Source organism: Scomber japonicus, chromosome 22 (assembly GCF_027409825.1).
Source record: "Scomber japonicus isolate fScoJap1 chromosome 22, fScoJap1.pri, whole genome shotgun sequence".
Taxonomy (NCBI): Eukaryota; Metazoa; Chordata; class Actinopteri; order Scombriformes; family Scombridae; genus Scomber; species Scomber japonicus.
Window position 1 is genome coordinate 12,291,326 of NC_070599.1, and position 21,405 is coordinate 12,312,730.

General features: G+C 37.8%; 1 protein-coding gene across 2 annotated transcripts in view; it reads right to left on the reverse strand.

Moving 5' to 3' along the window:
• Positions 1-15,657: 15,657 nt before the first annotated feature.
• LOC128384288 (receptor-type tyrosine-protein phosphatase delta) overlaps positions 15,658-21,405 on the reverse strand; it is a 135,278-nt gene continuing 129,530 nt past the window's right edge. For both annotated transcript variants that reach the window (XM_053343839.1, XM_053343838.1), the window contains exons 30-33: positions 21,209-21,334; positions 20,087-20,241; positions 19,712-19,847; positions 15,658-19,055 (exon numbers count right to left, since the gene is read on the reverse strand). In XM_053343839.1, coding sequence (XP_053199814.1) covers positions 18,987-19,055; positions 19,712-19,847; positions 20,087-20,241; positions 21,209-21,334 — 486 coding nt within the window. In that variant the 3' untranslated portion in view covers positions 15,658-18,986. The remainder of the gene's footprint in view (positions 19,056-19,711; positions 19,848-20,086; positions 20,242-21,208; positions 21,335-21,405) is intronic.

Consider the following 21,405-nt stretch of genomic DNA (forward strand, 5'->3'; position numbering starts at 1 on the left):
TTGTGTCTATTGTGTTATATTGTACGTTTGCTGGTTGGGATGTGGAACATTTCTCTTTATAGAAACCTCAGTCTGCTCAAGTGATATGTCAATTGGGTTGTGTAGTTATAACCTGCTGTACTTGTGGGCTACGTCCTTGAAAACAAAATGAAACAAACTTAATGTTCCCTGCAAACAACAGAGACGTGACCAAAAAGGTCTATAGTGGTAATTTGATTTTGTGATATTGAGCTAGATACCTTGACCCATACAGTGTGTAGGTCTTCCCCTTTATTCTGACTATTGTTGTGATGTTTTTGTTACTTGCTGGTAGGACAGTGGTTTCTCTCTTGCTTGGTGCTCCAGCTTCCAGCACAACTCACCCCTACTTTCGCCCCCCCCCCCCCCCCCCAGTCTCCATTCCCCGACAGAGGGCTCATGGTATGTTTTTAAGCACGTGTCATCCCAAATAACCCTGAGAGATGACAGACCCTTGGCTTTTTACATACATGCTAGCTTTAGATTTGGACGTGACCATGACATCATACGGCAAAACGCCTGGTTTCTGCAATGAAATTGTCCTCACGTTCAGTTTACTTTTCTGGTTCCAATTGCGTATACAGCAGCTGTTCTCAGCCCATTTTTGAATGAAAACCAGGATTTCCTGTATTTCCTTTGAGATGAATGGTGACCATATGCTTGGACAACAACCAAAGCAATAAAAGTCACAGGCTTCGAATATATTTTCTTTAGATACTTCATCAATCAACACTTAAGTTGTGAGATAGAGCAGGTGTTAAAAGTATACTACAATTCAATACATCATTCAATTTGCAGGAGTCTGCAGTGAGTCTGAATAAACAAAGAGCTTATGTCATAAATGCCAAATTCAGCATCATCTTAGTAGTAGATAATTTAATATTGCTCAGAGTATAATACTGATACTTACACTTAGAGCTTTTTAATTAGGTTTTGTTTTTGTTTTTGTTTTTTTTAAACTGCTGTCATATCAGTCGCACTGGTTTATCTGATCTCATTTACACTCATGGGAGTACAGTGATGTTTATTTGTATGCCTTCAACAAATCAAGACAACATAGTCGATGTGATGAAGGGGCTGATTTACCCCTCGTGTGTTTTGTTGGATGCCTTCACATCAGGCACAATATTTCATGCAGTACTCATTTAAGTCTTGATGTCATCTTTATGATTGAACCTCAAGATAACATATAGTCTACAAAATGTTCAAGCTTGTGCAGAGTCCTTAAGTGTTCCCATGATCCATTTACATTTAAAGATTTAGCTTGTTTGATTGATTTGGGCTTGTTCTTACTCCAAGTGGTTTGATGAGTTTCCTGTACATATGCATCCACAAAGCTATCAGAGCTCTTATTGATCTTCTCTGACGCCTGTGTGATTCCCTACCAATATGAGAAAAAAAAAAAAAGCATGAATCGTTATGAAATGATGGCACATTACACAATCTCTCCACCTAGTAGTAGGTCATTAAAAGAAAGGGACTTAATCTCCTAATTTATAATGAAAATCTTCTCCATCACTGGTTTGAAGCTGTCACTACTGTATAACCTTATATCTGTTAAATCTGTGTTTGACTTGAACTTAATATACAGAGCAATATGTTGACATGGCTGACAAAACTCAACCAACTCACTGTATTCATTAGTGAACTGTGTTTTTTTTTTTTGTTTCCTCCATTCCCTTTTTTTTTTTCAACGGAGAGCCTTACGGAAAACAAATTGCTGCCAAGACAGTTAAAGAAAGAGGACAATACAGTGGGGAGAAGAGCAGATGGATGGGCAGGGATGGTGGAGTATTATTTGAGTTACAGGAGGAGTGACAAGGCTGCCCATTAGAGCCACTGGTGCATTGGGAGGGTCATGAGTTTATGTCTCAGCATTTGTGCAATTATGGCACTTGTAGTATCAGCCTTTCCTTATATTGTTTTGTGACCACTCCTATTACACTGCATGAGCTGATGCCATAGTTACAGTACATGGGCATATCTGGTTAAATGTCAATTGCCAAAAAAAAAAAAAAAATTAAATGACAGAATAAAAAAAGGAAAGCGACAGTATAAGAATATAAATATCCTCCATAAAAAAAAGTACAACCTGGTTAAGTTCTTGAGATATTTCAAAAGTTTCTGAAAGTCAGAGGGGAGGAACGAATGTGACAAGGTTTGTGATGACTCCTGAGCACATATTTGACATGTTACATGGAGGATGGGTTTCCTGCTCTGGGGCTGGGAGACACTGTAGCAAATGAACTGAGAAGCTTCCATTTATTTTCTCTCTAAATGCAGCTGACTGTTTCTACTCGACTAAACTCTACTAACCACTCATATAAAGGACATATGCGTTCACATGTCAGTAATTACTTTACAGTACAGTAAGGCATTTTTGGCTCTGCATCTAATTGTAGTGATGGTGGGATATTGCTTAGGCACATCATCGGTAAATCTTTACTCAGTAATCTGCATACAAAAGGCAGGTTTAAGTTCATAAGGGTTTTTGAGCCCTATCCCACGGTGATGAGGGGAAAAAAGTTTCTTTGCCACAAAGGATTTCCGGGAGCTGTCATTGTAGCTCTGAGACAGCTCTGAATTTATCTGCAGGCTGTCAGTGGAATTAATACAGATAAGGTAAAAAATATGACAAAAGTTTGAAAGTCTTTAGTCAAAAGGAAGCTCTCTTACTGCCTTGTTATATTAAAGAGTAAGGCCAAAATGGGGGGAATATATCTCTAATGGGTTGCATCGGGAGGCTTATGGAGGTTGGACGACACCCAAAGCCCAATTATATCTTTGCTCTGTCCAAACTTGGTTGGCAACCCCAATCTTTTTTACATTTGATATTATATCACACTAGGAAAAAAAATATTTTGTTGTATTCCCTGCTTGTCTCATGAAGGGAGTGTGCCATTTAGACTGTGGCACTTGTTTGTCTTTGTCTCTGTCATGTTAACAACTTGAGGCTCTTCAAGGTTTAATGGCTGCAATGAAATGACTGTCAAGTTAAGGGGTGAAAGCTTTCCACTTCAAATAACAAAGCCAATGTCTCCTTCCCTTAATATGTTTCCTATGTGTAGTTTGCGGTCTAGAATTACAGTGCTGTTTAAATGTGTGCATCCTGATAATGTTTGACTTTCAACTCCTGAGAAAAATGATGTTGTAAAATATTGACATTTAATTGTAAGTGAGAGTCCTGGAGCCTGGTCATGTTGTTTGGTTAGAGATAAACTGAAGGCATTTCACTGATATTCAAGCTATGTAGACATTTAACATTATATGAAATTATAATAACACTCACTTTCAACCCAGATGTCACATAGTTGCTTTCATGTTGGCAATATGATGATCTCTGACTTTTTTTTAACTGTACACACAAATGACACACAATGAATTCTGAATAAGTTAAGACACATAATGTCTATCTATTACAGCCTTCTCCATGTCTAGTCAGCCGTTACCTAAAAGGTGGCAAGATGTAATGCTGTTAACACCCTGAAGGTGATTTTAGTCACACATGTAGTTAGTAATTGTATTGACTTCATCGCAGTGACCTCAATCTTTACAAACAGTTTGCTATAAATATATATCCTGATATGTTCTGAGTAGTACTTTGTAATGACAGCTACAGGGTGTACCCTGGAGAAGAACAGTTTATTTTTAAGTATGAAATAGTTGCCCTAACTCCAACTGTGACAGATGCCATTGGGTATTCAGTGAAACTTTTTCAGCACAGCTTTACTAAGTCTGACTCCTCTACAGCTCCTATGGTACTTCATTGGATACTTCTGGAAACACTTAACTGGCTCATCTGTTCTGGGAGTAGCTTAATCCAATATCTGGGTGGAATTGCTACTGTAATCTTCACAGTGTTGAGCTAAGATGACATGACATCACTTTCAAGTTCCCATTGTTGGCAATAATTCACTTCTCGCAAGTCCATCTGATAATTCTTTGTATTATTCAGCTGGCTTTTCATGTTAACATGAATGTTTCAGTTTTTTTCTACAAATATTATATATTTATAACTTGAATATACATCTACTTATAAACACTTAAAAGGCAGGATAATATCTTCCTGAAGCAATGCAAAGCAACCGACACGTTTTTCTCAAAGAAGGCATTTCTTAATCCATATTATATATCTCTCAGCCCTCAGATGGCATGTTCGGAGGAGGAGGAATTGCCAAAAAAATCTATAAAATCAAATCCTATTAAAGCGCAATAAACAAGAAGACACTAATCCATCCCACGCGTGCCTCTGCCAACTCTGAGCTGGGCTCTCTTCGATAGACACTGGCTACAGTTGTACTGTGTATCTACCAGTTGCTCGCCCACTCTTCCTCATCAGTGTAAATTAACTGTAAATTAGGTGTTTACTTATTGCAAAGTGGGCTTGATGCTTTCGGATTGGGTTGCTAGATGTGCTCGATTTTTAGTATGTCATCAGTGGAGATTTGTATTAGCTTTGCTATAAATTATGGTTAAATGACAATATACATATTGCAGTGAAATGTTCCTGCATGTAGGTTACAAAATAACATAGAATGAGTCACGATAGAAGTAGGAATACCTTCTGTACAGCATCATATCTAGCCATTTAGCATCATGTGTTTGTGTCAGTAGCATTCTGTCATATAAGGTTATTATATTCATAAGTCTCAATTGCTGTTGTTGGATTTCCTTTGACACTGGGGCGAGGCAACATGAGGTGCAAAAGGACCCACAAAGGTCTTTACCTTGACAGCTGCCCCACTCTGTGAAATCACCATTGGTGCAGTATCACCACGGCAGCATTTAAAGCTGACCTCATCTTCAGGAAACATGACTCAGCAATATAAAAGTGCAAGGTGGTCTACTGATAGAGTAACCCTATAGTGGACACGAGCAGAGTTTCCAATCCCATCTCTCACACATTAAGTTAATTGGCTTGATCAAGAGAATCCCATCCCGTATTGAATGAGATCATATCTACACTTGAGTTATAGCTTAGATTAATTCTTCCACTTTGTATCTTTGTGTTAAATTGCACTCTTTGGTTATATACAGTATAACCACTGTTACAAATAGCAGAGTGAATAATAACAGAATGGTCACTATTTTTAGTTTATTTCATGAATAAATTACTTGTTTTACAAAACACAGGTTATAATGAGGGTAACATTTTTGATAGTTATTTGTCTATACAAGGTGCATCTAAAGAATAAGCGTTCACTAAAAATGTAATTAATTCGCGCTTTCAAACTTAATAAAATGAGATGTCAATTACATGTATTACATTCAACAAAATTGAGCCTTTTAACCTATTTAAAATTCAGACAACAGTTCATTCAACTATCCAGCTAAATGCTAACCTGAAAATGGTAAAGATGATGCAATGAGTTGGATCATGAAACCAAGGGTAACACACACTCTGCAGAGCGGTGTTTCTTCGTCATGTAAACCATATTTTAAGTTAACTTAAATGTTGTAGTTTGACCAAGTAAAAAAGTGGGCATTTGCCATCAACATAAATCAGCTGGTGATATCCACTGTTACTGGCTAAAATTGACACCTTGTAGAACTTGTTAAGGACTCAGAACTCATTAAAATAGGCCCTTGCTATTTGAAATTTCAAAGTGTTTTTTAATAAAATCAAGCTAAATGCTTTACAACTACAAGCACCCTTAGGGATGCACTTTTGTTTCAGTCTGGTAAATTAATAGTAATGTAGCTCTTGTGATAGAGGACACCGGTATCTAATCAGTTTCCTTATAAAGATAGGTGCTACTTGTGGGTTTTAGACTGAATGTAGTTGTTTAAGAGGAAGTGTTGTGTAAAATGAGGTATTAGTATTTGTTTCAAGAAGAGGGGAAACAATGTCTTGCTGTTCAGGATACAAATAACTCTATTCCTGACCTGTGTGAACATGTTGAGTGAGACCTGCTTAAGGTCATTTTTCCATGCATTGACAAGGCAATACTTTCTTGGGGAAAATGTGCTCCGTCAACAGGCTTCAATTCGACTTGTAACCCTAACCCTAACCCTTTATTTCCCTCTCTTAGATTCAGCATTAATTCACAGTTACCATTGTCTCACTGCTATATTTCAATTACAGTGACCATTGCAGTGATAGAAACAGAGAGAGGGATAGGAGGTAGAAATATAGGAGTGATACAATTCAACTAACACCATCTTAATGTAAAGTATTATGTAAAGTATATATCAAAAGTCTCACCAGTTTGTTGGCAAGTTTTCATATAAATTGAATTAATCAAGACTACTGCTGTTTTTAATTGTGAATTCCTAATGTAATGGGCTAATGGTGTAAAGTAATGATATGGCCAACAGTTTCCACCTTGCTGTCTCAGCACCATAAATATACTAGATGGGTAGGTTTTACAATTAGTATCACCATGGGGTGGCGTCCACACACACACACGCACACACACACATGCGCACACAAGCAAATGAGGCCTGCAATGATGGCCAAATTCCTCATCATCACTGAGATGAGTGAAGCTTCTGCTATACCCAGACATTAACCCGCACGCATCCACAATTTTCTCAGGCTGACACTTCAATTAGGCTAATCCTGCCTGCATACAAAATGCTGCACTCCTCCTCTCTGAACCAACGTGCTGGAGACATGCCATATTCCTGTGCTTTTTTGCTCTGCTCTGCATCACAAGTAGAGAGGCTTTTTCAGTGATGGAAGAGAGAATCCAGAACGATCGGTTCCACTTCCAGGCAGAAACACAGAGGATAGATGCATGGAAGCAGAGAGAGGAAGTGGGGGAGGAAGAGAGAGAGAGGGGGAGGGAAGGAAGGAAGATGGTGGGCCAAAAAAAAAAAAGACAAAGTAACCCTGCTGTGCTTTGCCTGCATTCATATATTCCACAGGCACGTACAAGACATGAGGGAAACCTACAGTGCAAGCTATTGATATAGTAAACACGCTCAGTGGTGTTCCTAAAGATGTGTCCACTGTCCTGGTTGGGGTTCTTAGATGTTTCAGTTGCTGTGAGGCATTCAGAAAAGAACTGTGAGAATAATATAGTGTCAATTACCAAGGTGGGATGTCTTGATCAAGTTCCCTGCCAGTGGAAGATAAACCCATACATCATCAGTTTTTGTTTGTGCAGCTTAAGTTAAACTTGATTGCAAGGGGTCAAGACATGTGTTGTTTGAAACTGAACTTCATGAGAATAAATGAAAAACAACAAATCTCATTCCTGGAGGTCCAAAATTGTTGCTTTCAAGTCACCTAATAAATTGTATTCCAGGATGAATTATCTTTCAAGTTAAGTCAGTTTAAAGATGGGGGTTGTGGATTTTGGTGATTTGATTAAATAACTGCTGATTGCACGTCACTTTTTGCCAGAAGTAGTAGACTAAACTTGGCAGCTGGATTTTCCGTGACTGATTTGAGTGATGCATAACATAAAGTATTTATATCTTGAATGCCAGAGGTTACGGCTGTGATGTTATGAATGCTAACAAGCCATGGCCTGAGAAAATGTCACAGAAGGATCAGGAGCAATGGGACGAAATTCCACAAATGTGTCCGTCTGAGTTAGACTGATCGCTGCCATGTCTACCGTAGGTATGATCTGTATCACAACAGCGAGAAAATGAGAGACAAGTTTGCAGGAGGGAATAAATTGAGTGGTGAACCCAGCTGCTGCACCTTCACGTTGAATGTTTTAAAAAAAAAATAAATAAAGTTGAACTCAAGTCAGAGAGTGTCCTGTTTTCTACAGTTTTCTTCTTTTTTTCATAAACTCAATCTACATAACAGCAAAACAACACCATTACCCGCCAGGATTGGATTCTGTTGTAATTTGGTTAGAATTCCATCTAAAGTTAATTCACTTTTCACAACCTTGTAGTGCTACTCAAACACTGAAAAAACAATGGAGGCAGGGAGGCTGTTTTTGTTTTGTATCACTTGTCACTCTGTACTCTCAAGTGACCAAAGCTGTCAGCACTACATGGACACTCCACCCCCACCTCTCTTTCCTTTACTCCCTCCATAGCTCCCTCTCTGGTATCTCTCCTCCCTGAGGCAGTACACTAGGACATCTAGGCCACCAGTGGGAATACAGTATTTAATCTCTGCTAGTTAAATGCTCTTGTATGGCCCTGAGCATTAGCAGTCAACCATCCCCTCTTTTCTGCTTTACTAGATCTCAGGGGAATCTGTTCAACCTTATTTTAATGTATTACACAAGGAAAAAGAATAGCTTATTTTAAGATAACTATTTTTAAGCATGTTTTTGATTGTTTGATATGTATTGTTGTGGCTTTCATATCTGTATTTTCCAAGAATAGATGTATCAATGAAAGCAATTTTTCAGTGTAATTTCATTCTCCATCTTCTACCTTATCTTCTGTTTCCTTGCAACATCTGAAAAGAGTAGCAGCATCCCCCGCGATCCTTAGCCCGCACTAAAAAGAGTTACCACTTTTTTTCTGTCACAATACATTGATCACCTCACACATAAACCATAGGCTAGTAGATGACGGTGCCGCTAAATGTTTTTTAAATGACAACAATTTCTGTGCTTCGGTAGTTTCAGGTGGGAGTCTTCGCCTCGTAATGAAAATGGAATCTGCCACAGACTGTGTTGAGGGCCAGCACTCTAGCCTCGGCCTTCAATAGCAGATAGGCTTTAACAACCTCCCCAGTGTAGGGCAAAAGAGCTACAACTACAACTACACTACTACTGTGACAGCAGATGGACACAAGGAGTCTTGACTCTGTACTGTAAAATGAAATGCATTTTGTCCACTATTCAGCATGGTCAAAATATAATATAATAACATATTCTTTGCTCCTTATTACTTCACTTGAATGTTTGAGCATCACCATGGAGAGATAAGTATGTGTAACGTTAGGCTCTCCCCGGTTGTCTTCACATTCATCTGCAGAATGGATAGGGGTGGGGGTGGGTGGGGGCAGGGGGTTCTGTGCTCATTCTAAACCTGAGTTTAAAGTGTAACCCTAACACTAACCCACTGTATATGTATAAATGTCTTTTTTGGTGAAGTGAGACCTCTTTTTTTATAAAGATATTTGCTATTTTAAGGATTTCTATGAGGTAATTTAACCTTTTGTTAGAACAACCATATCAGACACAATTATATAAGTAGAGTATTTTTGTACATGTTAAAACATTTCTGGAGGGGATTTTTAAACTTAAATTGTGTTGTGACTTAAAATCCTCACTCCAGTTAAAGATTTTCACATGGAGATTCTTAATTTTCTCCATTTGTAGAACCTTAACTTTGACAATTATTGCTTTTTTGTTAGCTGCTGTTGGGTATATAACCGACTGACTCTAAACTTCTGTAGAATAACACACCAGCTTCATATTAACCACAATGCAGTTTAATGTGATGTCAAAAGCACGAATGGACATTATGAAAGCCTTGTTGTGTATGAGGAGCCCGCTAAAAGCACTCTTGCTGTAAAAAAATAAATAACTAAAAAAAAAAGTGCCTTAGAGCAGAAGTGTCTCCACTATCAGCTGAAATTATACACACCCTGACAGTGAAATGACTACCAGCTGGTGAAGAAGAAGAAGAGGGGGGAAAAAAACATTTAATTTCATGACAGCTCATTTTAATTATTTCCCCCCCTCACCAGCACCTCCAACCCCTGTGTGAATTGCTTAAGACCACATTAGGCTACAGCATTGCATTAAAGTTTGAACTTACACTTCCTCCATGTTTTTCCTATTATATTCAGGAAGCTGAATTTTCCCATTACAGTGAGTTAGTCACAGCCACTTTCAGTTAGCGCAGCTGCCATACGCAGAAGAGTTTTATCATCAGAATGTATTATGTAAGATTGACTGCAGGGTAGTTTGCAATGAAAAAAAAAAAAGAAACTCTTGCTATCAGCTCCTGCGTCTAAAACGGAAGAATCCTGTGCAGGGGTGGACACGGGGCTAGAACCATTCAAATGGGCCAAGAGTGCTGATGCGTCCTATTTACCTTGTGGTAATGGATTTGTTTGTGGCCCAGACCCCCTTCCTGTCTCGAAGGAATATTGGGGGCTTAGCTCCATTCACTTTCTGCTGCCCTGGCCATTTATTTTGATTAGAGAATGAAGTCCTCCACAGAGCTATACCCAGAATAATTGACACTGTGTCCTCTGAGGTCACGACAAAATATACCCTTAGTACTTATCCCCTTGGTGAAGTGGCAGTGTATGAAAAGATTGCAGCTGAGCACTGAATTGAAGGTGTATTGTTGCTTTAGGTTGCAACAAAAACCTGTCGGGGAGCTCTTAAATTATATTTCTTTCCTTCTTTCTTTCTTATTTTTTTTAAACGGTTGACAGGATAATTGATGTGTGCTGTGAACTTCCAATTTGCTTCAACTAGCCTATATGTTGTTTATTTTTCTTTTATTGTCAGTTGGATCTAAAAATGTCAATGGTGATGGCGGCGGTGTGATTTTTGGTCATATAGTATTAAAAATGACCTAGGAATATTGAATTCACTTACAGTTTAATATAAGTGGGGAAAAATATGAATGAAAAAGTAAACATCTCGAAATGACTAGACAATGTGAGCATATATTTAACAGTACTTATCAGTTTAATCATTCATTCACTGGGGTATATTGACATTCTCCAACTGCAAATCTCTCATTTCCATCTCCACATATGTAGAAACTTTAGATTTTTGTTTAAAAATGAAATACCAAAATACCTTGTTTCCCCTCACATTCACATTCAGACAGTAGCTCCTAAAAGTGCCCTGATGCATGTCCACTCCCAGATGAAGCCAACTACGAATGAGGAGTGCAGAGGCAGAGAGAGAGAGAGAGAGAGAGAGAGAAGGGGAAGCAGATGGCTGGCCTACAGAGGTTCTGATCACAGGGATATTGGCAAGATGCTGAGCTGGAGAAATTAACCTTCAGAGGGTTTTTACACTGCGGCAACTGTTGGCTCGTTCTGGATTCCCGCTTTACCCCTCTCTCGCTAACTCTGTCGTTTCTCCAGTCATCCTTTTCACTGAAGTAGTCTCTCCCCTATCCCTCTCCATTTTCAGCAATTATTACCTCCCTATCCTCCACCCTTCCTCTTGTTTTACTTGGTCGTTCACTTGGAACAAACCTCTTTTTTAACCCATTTTCACAGAGCTAACCTGTAGTAATGGGGAGATCAAAGATAAACTAACGTGTACACAGACAAACCGATAACAACATTTTTTTTAACAGCCTCATCCTCTCCTTCCCCGTGATGTCGCAGTGGTAGATATCTTAAGGTCAAACCATTTCTTTTGCTTATGATGGAGCTCAAATGCGATGTGCAGACAAAGTCAATGTAGCGTTGGCAGCAGTGTCAGCTCTTATCTGGGTTCTTCATCGCTGAACTGGGAGCCCGCTCGATTGAGGATCCCCATATGGATCATCATCATCGGCCCGCTGCAGGGCATGGTGCCTGTCTCTCTGCCGCACCGCAGCCTTTACCATTCTGCCGGCAAAAGGCCCTTGGGCTATGCTGCTCGCAGACCCATAGCTGTCCATTTCATTTGCAGCACACAGTCGCTCCACTTATTGTGCATTGTGCCTTTAGTCCAGTCAAGCCAAGGATCCAGGAAGTACAATGTCTGTTTACTCAGCTGCTTAGCTCTCAAGCTTAATATTAGCTTTGCTGGCAGCCAGCTGTGACAGTGAATTGGCGACAAGACTGTGAGCTCTGCCCCTAACAAGTATATGAAATCACAACTAAGGTTTTGCACTTGACATGGCAAGCTTTAAACTGTCACAGCCCAGTATATGTTAAAGATAAATCTAGACTGGCCTCAGTTAACTCAGTAATGAGGGCATTTGTTTTACTGCGCAGCACCTGAAAATGTAATTGTGTAGCAAATGTTTCAATTTTAGAGGACAAGACTTGTTCCCCTGCTATTATCTAACAAACTCAACGGAAACTACTTCAACGATTTTCAATAAAACTATTTGTTGAGTGTGCAAGTTCGTGCAATAACAAATTGTATGTAGAGGCAATAAATAAGACATGGTAGTGCAACAGTTTGCAGTAAGTATGCAGAAGAATGAACACTTTCCAAAAACAATACATTTGGATTTGGATGTGATCAATAACAGTCCGTTGATAGAAATGCAATTTTTAAGAGTACAATGCACAACTTGGATGGTGAACAAGCACACATGCACTAGAATTATAGTAGTTCATCCTCAATAAAGGTTTTTTGGTCGTATTTTAGATTTAATAACCTAATTACTCGATTTGCAAGGTCATCAAATTTTTTGTGCATACTTTATATTCCATCACAGACAGTTAATGAAGTGGAGCACCAAACTCCAGCAGTAACAAACAAGCTGCCAACACTGACCGGATGTGGAAAAAGAACTGGTCCACTGACTGTTTAATGTCATTGCAGTGCCTGTACAGTGGATAATGATGCATTTTCTAGTACTAATGTTCCCTCTTACAAGCTGAGGCTGTTGTTTTCCCTGTTAGACACAATCTTACTAGCCACACAATGAACCCATAGACCAATTTAAGTTTCTAAGACATTTAGTCAGCGGTAGTGATCAGTAAATTACATGCAGAGTCATTTTTTAATTTTCTTTTGAATCAAAAAAAGCCTTTTATGTTCAATCTGACAGTGATCCTCATCAAGACCAGTTGGCTTATTGCATGTTGTTATGCACACATTCAGTTGTTGTTATTCAGGAGAATGAGTGAATGGGTGCACTGGAGTAGCAAACTGAAATACCGTTTTCTATTCATTAGATGGAGAATTAATTCAGAGCCAAATCGTTAGATCGCCACCCCTACAGAAGAGGTTTTTGTGTGAAGTAAGGAACCATGAGTTGGACTTTTTTTGACTATAATAGACATCTAAAATCAATCGGTTACATTATTGTTTGTCCTTGAAAAAAATGATTTGCCACTAACGTGAATCTGCATCATTAATTGTCTGAAAAATAAAGGCAAAAAAATGTGTTTCCATTTTAGCTATTCACACCAATGTTAATATAAGGATGGATGAATACAGCATCTAACTATCAACAGTGTTTTATCAGTCAGAAATTAGAGTGAGAATAAGAGTCATAACCTGATTTGGTGAAGTGGTAACAGATAATTATTGAAGATCACAATGGTTGGTGGATGCCTCTGAGTCAGACTACTTGATCAAAGTAACCTGCCCTGTACAGTATAAAAAACATTCTTTGAATACACACTTACGTAATTATTTTTTGCTTCAGTTAAATTGGCTACAGAAGGTATTATTCTTTTCAAAATTGATAGAATAAAAAAAGAAATGTCTCACTCTTGAATTCCACCCACTAATGTTGGAAAAAAACAAAGCCGCACCGCTCCCCAGCCTTCATTTGGACATGTTCCATCAAATTTAGGATGTGGAAAATAAAGCACTAGGGGAGTGAAGCAAGCTGTCGTTTCTTTAAGGGGGGGAAAAGGGGATAAGTGAGGAATGGCTTGTGTGTTGTTTTGTGATTGGCTGGCTGGTTTCATAATTGTGCGAAAACTGCTGAGAGACAAAGACGGAACATCTGCTCTACGCATCTGAAGTGCAGTCTCGGGTGAAAGATAAAAGATGATGACAGTACTTACTTACTTAGGCCTTTGTATCGCTTAAGGAACAGAGGCCATTGACAAAAACTCTCCATCGTCTCTAATCTTGTGGCTTTTGATCGAGTCGTACGCTTATTTTTCAATCTTTGTAATATTTGCTTCTTCTTGAGATGGTTCTAGGTCCTCCTCCGATGTTACTGTCTGTTTGTTGATTGATATATTGTGTCTTCTGAGTGTGTAGCCTATCTAGCTCTGCTTCCTCCTCCCAATGGTGACAGTAGGAGTTCCTTATTTTGTTGTGTTCTTGTCAACTGTAAAGCATGACATGTGCACTCGTGTGACTGCTTAAGAAATGCAGAAATTCATTTTGGCCCATTTCCGTCAGTTTGTCAGAAACAAGATGAAACAATAATTGCTCCTGCCATGCGGTAATCTGTGAACATTTTCCTACATGTCACATACAATTCTGTATACGCAGTAATATGATACTCTATATACCAGTCCTTCTGTTCCAGTATCCATCTTGGGATTTGCAATAGTGATCCTTTAGTACACTCTTTCCAGCTGATTACGGCCAAAACATACTGTGACAGTGTCAGGGGGAGTGGGGATGGGGTACTTGAGTAAATTTGTGAAGGGAAAAAAAAAATCAAACAAATAACTGTTGCCCATCATGTCTGCAGTTCTTGCAGTATGCCATTGTGTTTGATACATTACATTTCAGCACTGCTATGATCTGCTATTGTGTACAATCTAACACATAATAAAGCTTTTCATACATCAAAACCTTTTCAGGATAAACTGGGGAATAATGTTTTTCTCAACTTCAATGCCATACCTGGCAGCATCTGTCATTTGTTACTGTCAGGTGGAATGATATTTCCTAATTGGGTGCATAAATAGTTTTCTGAATCCTGAATAACCAGTTATTGACTTCCAAAGTATTACTATTACCTTGTTAAATATTATAATGTATTTATTTATTTTTGTTCTTGCAGTCATATATTACAGATTATTTCAGTAATATATAACCCGGTCATTAATCGCATTTTCCTCCTGAATGTATGGGTCAATCACGTGTAGATTCTGGAGAGCACACTTAAAAGAAATAGGTCATAGTGCAGTAACCACGAAATGTGCAGTTAGTTTATTTATGTATATTTTTGCATTAGTTATTGGCAGGAAAACTCACATATAGACCTTTTGTGAAATTGCTGCTATAGAAATATAAAAATATGCCACGAGTCACAGCTACACATGTCAAGTTCAAGTGGAATGTGTTTATGTGTGAGAGAAGAAAAGTAGCCTATGTGCTCTCAGACATGTGAGATGCACGGCTTTGTAGACAAACCTTTAGTAAATATAAAGGTGGAGCTCTAATATTTAGATGCAGTATTTATGTATAAATGTGCAGTATTGATATATATGAAGTTACCAATGATAGAGGTGCAGCTTTGACCACCCATCTGTATGAACTGCATCATGTTACTTCTATAAGGCATACTCTAGCTGAATATATATCTACTTTAAATTAAAACACATGTAGCCAATAAATTGAATCATGTTCACATCGATTTGCCAGTTACATTACATATCATTTGATGTTATTGTTATGGCCTTTTATTGTGACATACCTTTAAATTTTACTGGTATTATTCATGTGCTAAGGGTTAGGGTTAAAAAAACTGATAAGCAATTAATAAGAAGAACAAACAGCAAAAGAGAAAAAACCCTGCAGTGTTTAAATAGCGCAATGGCATTAAGTGTAATGCAGTCGTGGCTTTATTTCTGAGTTGCATTACCACACCACTTTGTAACCAGGGTGAACAAAATCTGTGTTAAAAACAAGGCAGCTCTACAAACATTGCACTCCATCTGTCAGAGGTTCTCCTTATGATTCATTGTAGCTGACATCAGTGACAGGAAAACCAGAGCGATGGGAATCTATTCAAATGTGGTGAGGCTCAATTTCCCCTTTCATGAGAGAACTGTGGATAATGTGTTGGACCCAGACCAGTAGGGGGTAAAATAGCTTCATCAGTCTTTTTTGAGTCAAAGTGAGGTGGAGGGAAACAAGTGAAACGCCGATGCATAACACTGACATTTTTTAATAGAATTCATTTATAACAAATGGAACTTGTGTCAGCAAAGAACTGATTTTCATACAGACTTCTTTCGCCACCAATGTAACCTAAGTAAGAAAATAAAAAGCACTCCTTTCATTCAGAAAAAGAAACAGTTTACGCTTACAACTAATCAGAGGTAATTGTATGATCTTTTAACAAGCCATTTTTTTACAATTTCATTATTTAATTTTCAGTCTATGCATCCAGACGAGAGATAGATAGAGAGAGCAGAGAACACAACGTTTATTTCTGTTAATGACACTCCAAGCTTGAATGGCAAAGCCACAAGAACAGATGGTTGGGGGACAGATTTTTCTGAAGTCATCTGCTGGAGTAACCATGGCATCAGAATGGATGCTCTTTTTCGCCACAAACTTTTTTTTTTTTTTTTTTTTTTTTTGTCTTTTTCAAGAGTCGATACCTTTTTTGTGTTATTTACATACACACAAAGTGAACGGTTAAGGATTAAGATTTTTTTTATAGATGGGTTCAAGTAATATATTATTGGGTTTAGAATCAATAGGGCAGTGCATAGTACAAAGATAGAGAAAGTGCAAATCTTCCTACCAGGCCAGCTCTGGCCATTCTGCAATGTTTCACCATGCATATGAAAAATCAATAATAATAATAAAAAAAAGGAAAAACTGAGATGAGCAAATAAACATGAGACTTAAACATAATATAACATTAGCCACCATGAGGTTAAATAATAGCACTTTTATATCTCAAAATTATGACAAAAATAACCAGTTAAGCAGTCAGACAAAAAATAACAGCTGCTTGAGTTAACAAGGGAAAGAAAGCACCTGGAATGCACATCCACAAAGCCACCAAAGAGGGTAAGAAGAAGTTAATGATGCTGCTCAACATAAAAAACTGAAATATAACTTAAGTAAAACCTCAGTTTTGAATTGTTATGTAAAAGAAATTTAAAAAAAAAAGAGGACGTGACATACTGTTTAGGATTGTCAGGATAACATAACCAATATTTAGTTGCAGATTGTATTTTTCTGTATCTGCTCTCTGTAATGACACACATGAAGTCTGTAATTCAAACCTAAGGCATGAAGAAGAAACCCCTTCGGTGACGACCTGTGCATTAGGTATTCTTTCTTGACCAAATCTATTTTAAAATCTGAATATGCTGTACTTTTATTGTTGAAAAATGTGACCGTAGTGACGCTAAAAAATCTCATTAACTTCACATTGGGCCTTAATACTGTACATAACTGTTTCATTCTGAGACTAATATTCTGCAGTCTCATCCCTGGCTCTGTGTCTGAACATTTTTAAATATATATCTCCTTTTTTTTTTTTTTTAAACATTTGTATCTTCTTGACTATTTTCTGTAGAGGTCAGTGATATATAAACTGTTAAATTCTAATTCACTCAGCCACAATAAGGCCACTGAAAATGAAAAATATGAGCTTTGAAATGTTCTTATTTGCATATATAATCTCATCATGTGACAAAATGAATACTAAAGGTAAATAAACTATGCAATTACATTTACACTTAAATGTTTAGATTACTCAAAGGATACACTAAAATGTTAAATGAAACATTATAAAAACAGGCATAAATATAAGGCACTCTAAATGCAAAATGAAAATAAAAATGTTATTACCAATGAATGTTTTTAAAGAACCACAAGAAAGTGATGTCTTTGTACCTTGCCCTATTGTGTGTGTGTGTGTGGAGCGGTGAGTGCGGCTGTGTGACCCTCTGCCTCTAATTACAGACTGTATGAGAGCTTGAAAATGCACCAGCGATGCTTTGACTGGCACCTGACATTCCCACTCCCACTCCTCCTTGCTGGGGGAACAACAATGTCATGAGTGAATAACATATCCACATAAACCCTATCTAAAAATACACATATTTATTGCACAAGAAAAGATGCACTGAATCAGAATACAATTTTGTCCTACTGATGTGCATTCCAGTGAAAAATCTCTTTGTTTCCCCCATAGCACACAACTCTCAATTTGGAAGCTTTCATAGACAATCCATATTTCATATGCTTTTTACTTATAAATTATGTACTTTCTCAATATATTTAGACTATTATATATGTATACTTTAATATATATATTTCACATATTTATATATCTGTACCATATATTTATTCATATATCTTATCCAATTCATCAGGTCCTCACTTATCATCATTCTAACATGGAAGAACTAAGATAATCGGTAGCAGCAACTTCATACTTTGCTCATCCCTGTTGATTCCACAAAGCCCCAAGTTTATCTTGTGGGAGTAATTAAGTTACCATGTTATGTGATCATGGACAAAAAAACAAACTGAAACAATCAAGACCAAAAAATAACTCTTGGACAAAAGTTACATTTTGGTAGTGTGAATTCCGTTCTTCGCACCGAGTGCAACAATATGAGGGAAAAAACAATAAAACAAAACAAAAAAAAAAAACAATTAAATAAAATTTTTAAAAAAGCAAAGAGATTCTCTGCAAAAAAGCACATACGTCAGAACAGTTCTACAGCTTAAAAAAAAGGAAAACATTTACGTAAGTACGTTTTTATCACTTTTCCCCCCCCCCAAGCGATAAATTTGTGTAAAAAAAGGAAATTCACACAGTTCAAAAAAAGCACATCAGCTGTAATAAAGTACTAAAAAACTAAATCAATAATTTTTATTTATTTCATAGATCATTTTTAACTTTACCCTCTCCCAAAATTTAGATGATGAATATTGTGACAAGAAAAGGGGTATTTAATCATTATTACTTTAAGTCTGTCCTGCTGTTGTGGACCAAGCATTGTCTTCTTTTTTGATGGGTTGTCTGTGTGTACTTGATTGTGAAACAGATTTTTTTTTTCTTTACAATGTGCATCAAGTTTCTTTTCCCCGCAATTCTGTGTGCCTCCAATGCCTCTCGTAATGGTTCATAATCATTGATGCATTTCTGACGATGTCATTATTGTTCATTTACTTTTTTGTGTTGGTTTCATTCAGTTTTTATGAGCCCCAAAATGAATCCTTGAAGCAAAAAGAAAAAAAGGTAATTCCGTATGATGCTTCAACAGTCAGGATTCCCTCACTCTGTGTCAAGGTGAGGTTTTATTGGGGTTGGGAAATACTTGGTCCTCCGGGAATCATCTTTTTCATTTTTTGACAAGTCATGTCGCACATCCAACACATAATGAGTTGTTCGCAAGGAGTTAAGGAGTACTTTCTCAAGCAGGAATTTATGGCTCAGTAGAGAGGCTCACTGGGTTTTCTTTCCAAAGCGCCCTCTGCTTTTTTCTTCCAATACTGGGTCTTTTACGTTGCATAGTGATCAAAACTTCCCAGGTACTCCAAGCCAGCTCTGTAACAGAACTGGTATTGATCCTGGAAACAAAAGAAAACAAGACTTTAGCTTTGCACGGTCTCTCAGGGAACTTCATACCAAATAACTCTTGTGTCACTTTTGGTCCATTGTACGTCTTTCATAGTCTGGATTCACTTTGTGGAAAATGTTTGTGACAGTGAGCCTTGCAGAAAATTCTTACTAATTTTCAAACTCATAAAAAAATGTGAAAGATGCCTTTTCCAGTGCAACCTAAATGTGCCAAGTAAAGTGTTATATTTCTGATTGACTGGGAACAAAAATCATTTCCCACACTTTAAGATAATACAAGTAGGTGAAGGAAGGAAGGAACACTGACCAATTGTTCAAAAATGATTAAATTGCAGCTGAAAGGCAGACAAGACTCTTCTAGATTGGTTCAGCTACTAAATGAGTCATCGTCTTAAACAGATGATTAATTTAGTTAATCTGTTTGGCTCAAGAGGATACTTGGTATATCACCCACCCTTTCATTAGGCCATTGGAATATACTATCAAATTACTTAGACAGAAACTGATTCCATGTGTAGTTTATGGTGTCACAAAACCCAAAGTAGCTGTATTACCACCTGGAGTACAGTTTATGAGCAATGTTCTTTTTGTAAGTCTAGTGGAAAAGTGAAGAGGGGTCGGAAAAAAAAAAAATAGAACAGCTCACCTCTGTCTGCACCATAGCTGGTCTCTGTGTCCGTAACATTTTGACTGTCTGAAAGATGTCTACTACGCCTTCATATCTCATTCGTTCCAAGACGATGCTGAGGGTGATGAAAACTCCAGTTCTACCAACACCCGCGCTGTGCAAGGACAGATCAGCAAAGCAATGTTGAAGCCAGACAAATATAAAAATAGTTTCCTACCATTCAAAACAACATACCATTCTAATTGTTTGTCTTGTAGTATTGTTTGTCTTTGATACTGATGCTATTGTTGGAAATAAATGGTCCTCCAAAGCATAATTTGCATCTCAAGAGATATTTGCATTTTATACACAATGGAAGTAATATGGTTTGGTTTATGCTGATTTTGCACTTACCTACAGTGGACCGAGATAGGCCCGTCTTGGCCAAACTGCTCTTTTGTTTTATGTACTTGGCCAATGAAATCGATGAAACCCTCTCCCGATTTTGGCACTCCTTGCTCAGGCCAGTCTGTGAACTGAAACTGCCTTACTGTTCGAGACTGTCCATCCTGGAAACAGAACATAGGAAGAGAGAGAAGGAATGTACAGATCCTACTCTTTTAAAATGGAACACCCCCTTGGAAATATGAAAAAAAAAAAAATGGCAATGAAAAACGGATGAAGTAAAACCAAGTAAGCCAATCTGAGTTATTTCACAGACAGCCAAACACATGTCTGTTTCTTCTATGTCCATCTCCATCATAATGTCCCACGCCTTTGTGGATTTTTCAGTGGAAGACAGCATTTTTTGAAGCAATCTATGAGCGCAGGCACCCAGTTTAAAGTATCAGTATGTTCTGTTATTTAAGATGCCTGTTATTTTACCTGAATGTATTAAACATGAACACTAAAAATGCTAGTTCCTTTGATGTGTTACCCTCGACAGGGTGCTTGGAGAATCGACTTTGAGGGTGTGCATTACTTAAGTGATATTGTATCCCCTTGATAAGGAAAGCAATCCCATTGACGAGACAGTGTAACGTGCACTACAAAGCACCATTTATCTGTGTAAGTCTTTGATGGAATTAAAACCTCTGGCAGCTCAGTGCTGACGGCACCACATTTGTTTTTACACATTGACGTGTGTCATAATGTCCACAAATACATATTTATGCGTATATTACACTTAGGGCTATAGTTTGGTATAAACAAATATTTGATATGATGCCAAAATATTTAGCAAATAACTACTGCAGCTCATTTAACACTGTCACTTAAACCTAAATACAATAAAATGATGAGATGAGAAATTGCCTCATTGGATGTCAAAGATTAAAATAGGCCATAGTAACTAACCCATAGTTACAACATAGCAACTACAGTAGAAGACTAGATTGCAGAAAAACTGTAATTATTTTGCTTGTGACCCACTGCTGACCCATTCTGTGTCCTCCACGACCCCGTAGTAGGTTTCAAAAATACACCAGACCACATGTTGTTCTCGCAACTTTGTTGTATACAACAGTGTCTGCTTACCCTGGCATCAGTCACTTTGAACTCTCTCAGGATATACTGGGGCATGTTATACTCGGCCATGGGGTCCACCACAAAGTACTGGTATCTGGCCGACCTCTCCGCTGGCCAGTACTGGTGGCATTTTTCCTGTAAGGACCGAAAAAATAGAATACCACAATGAGCCACAACATTTTCTTCATACACTAGCTTCATTGTGT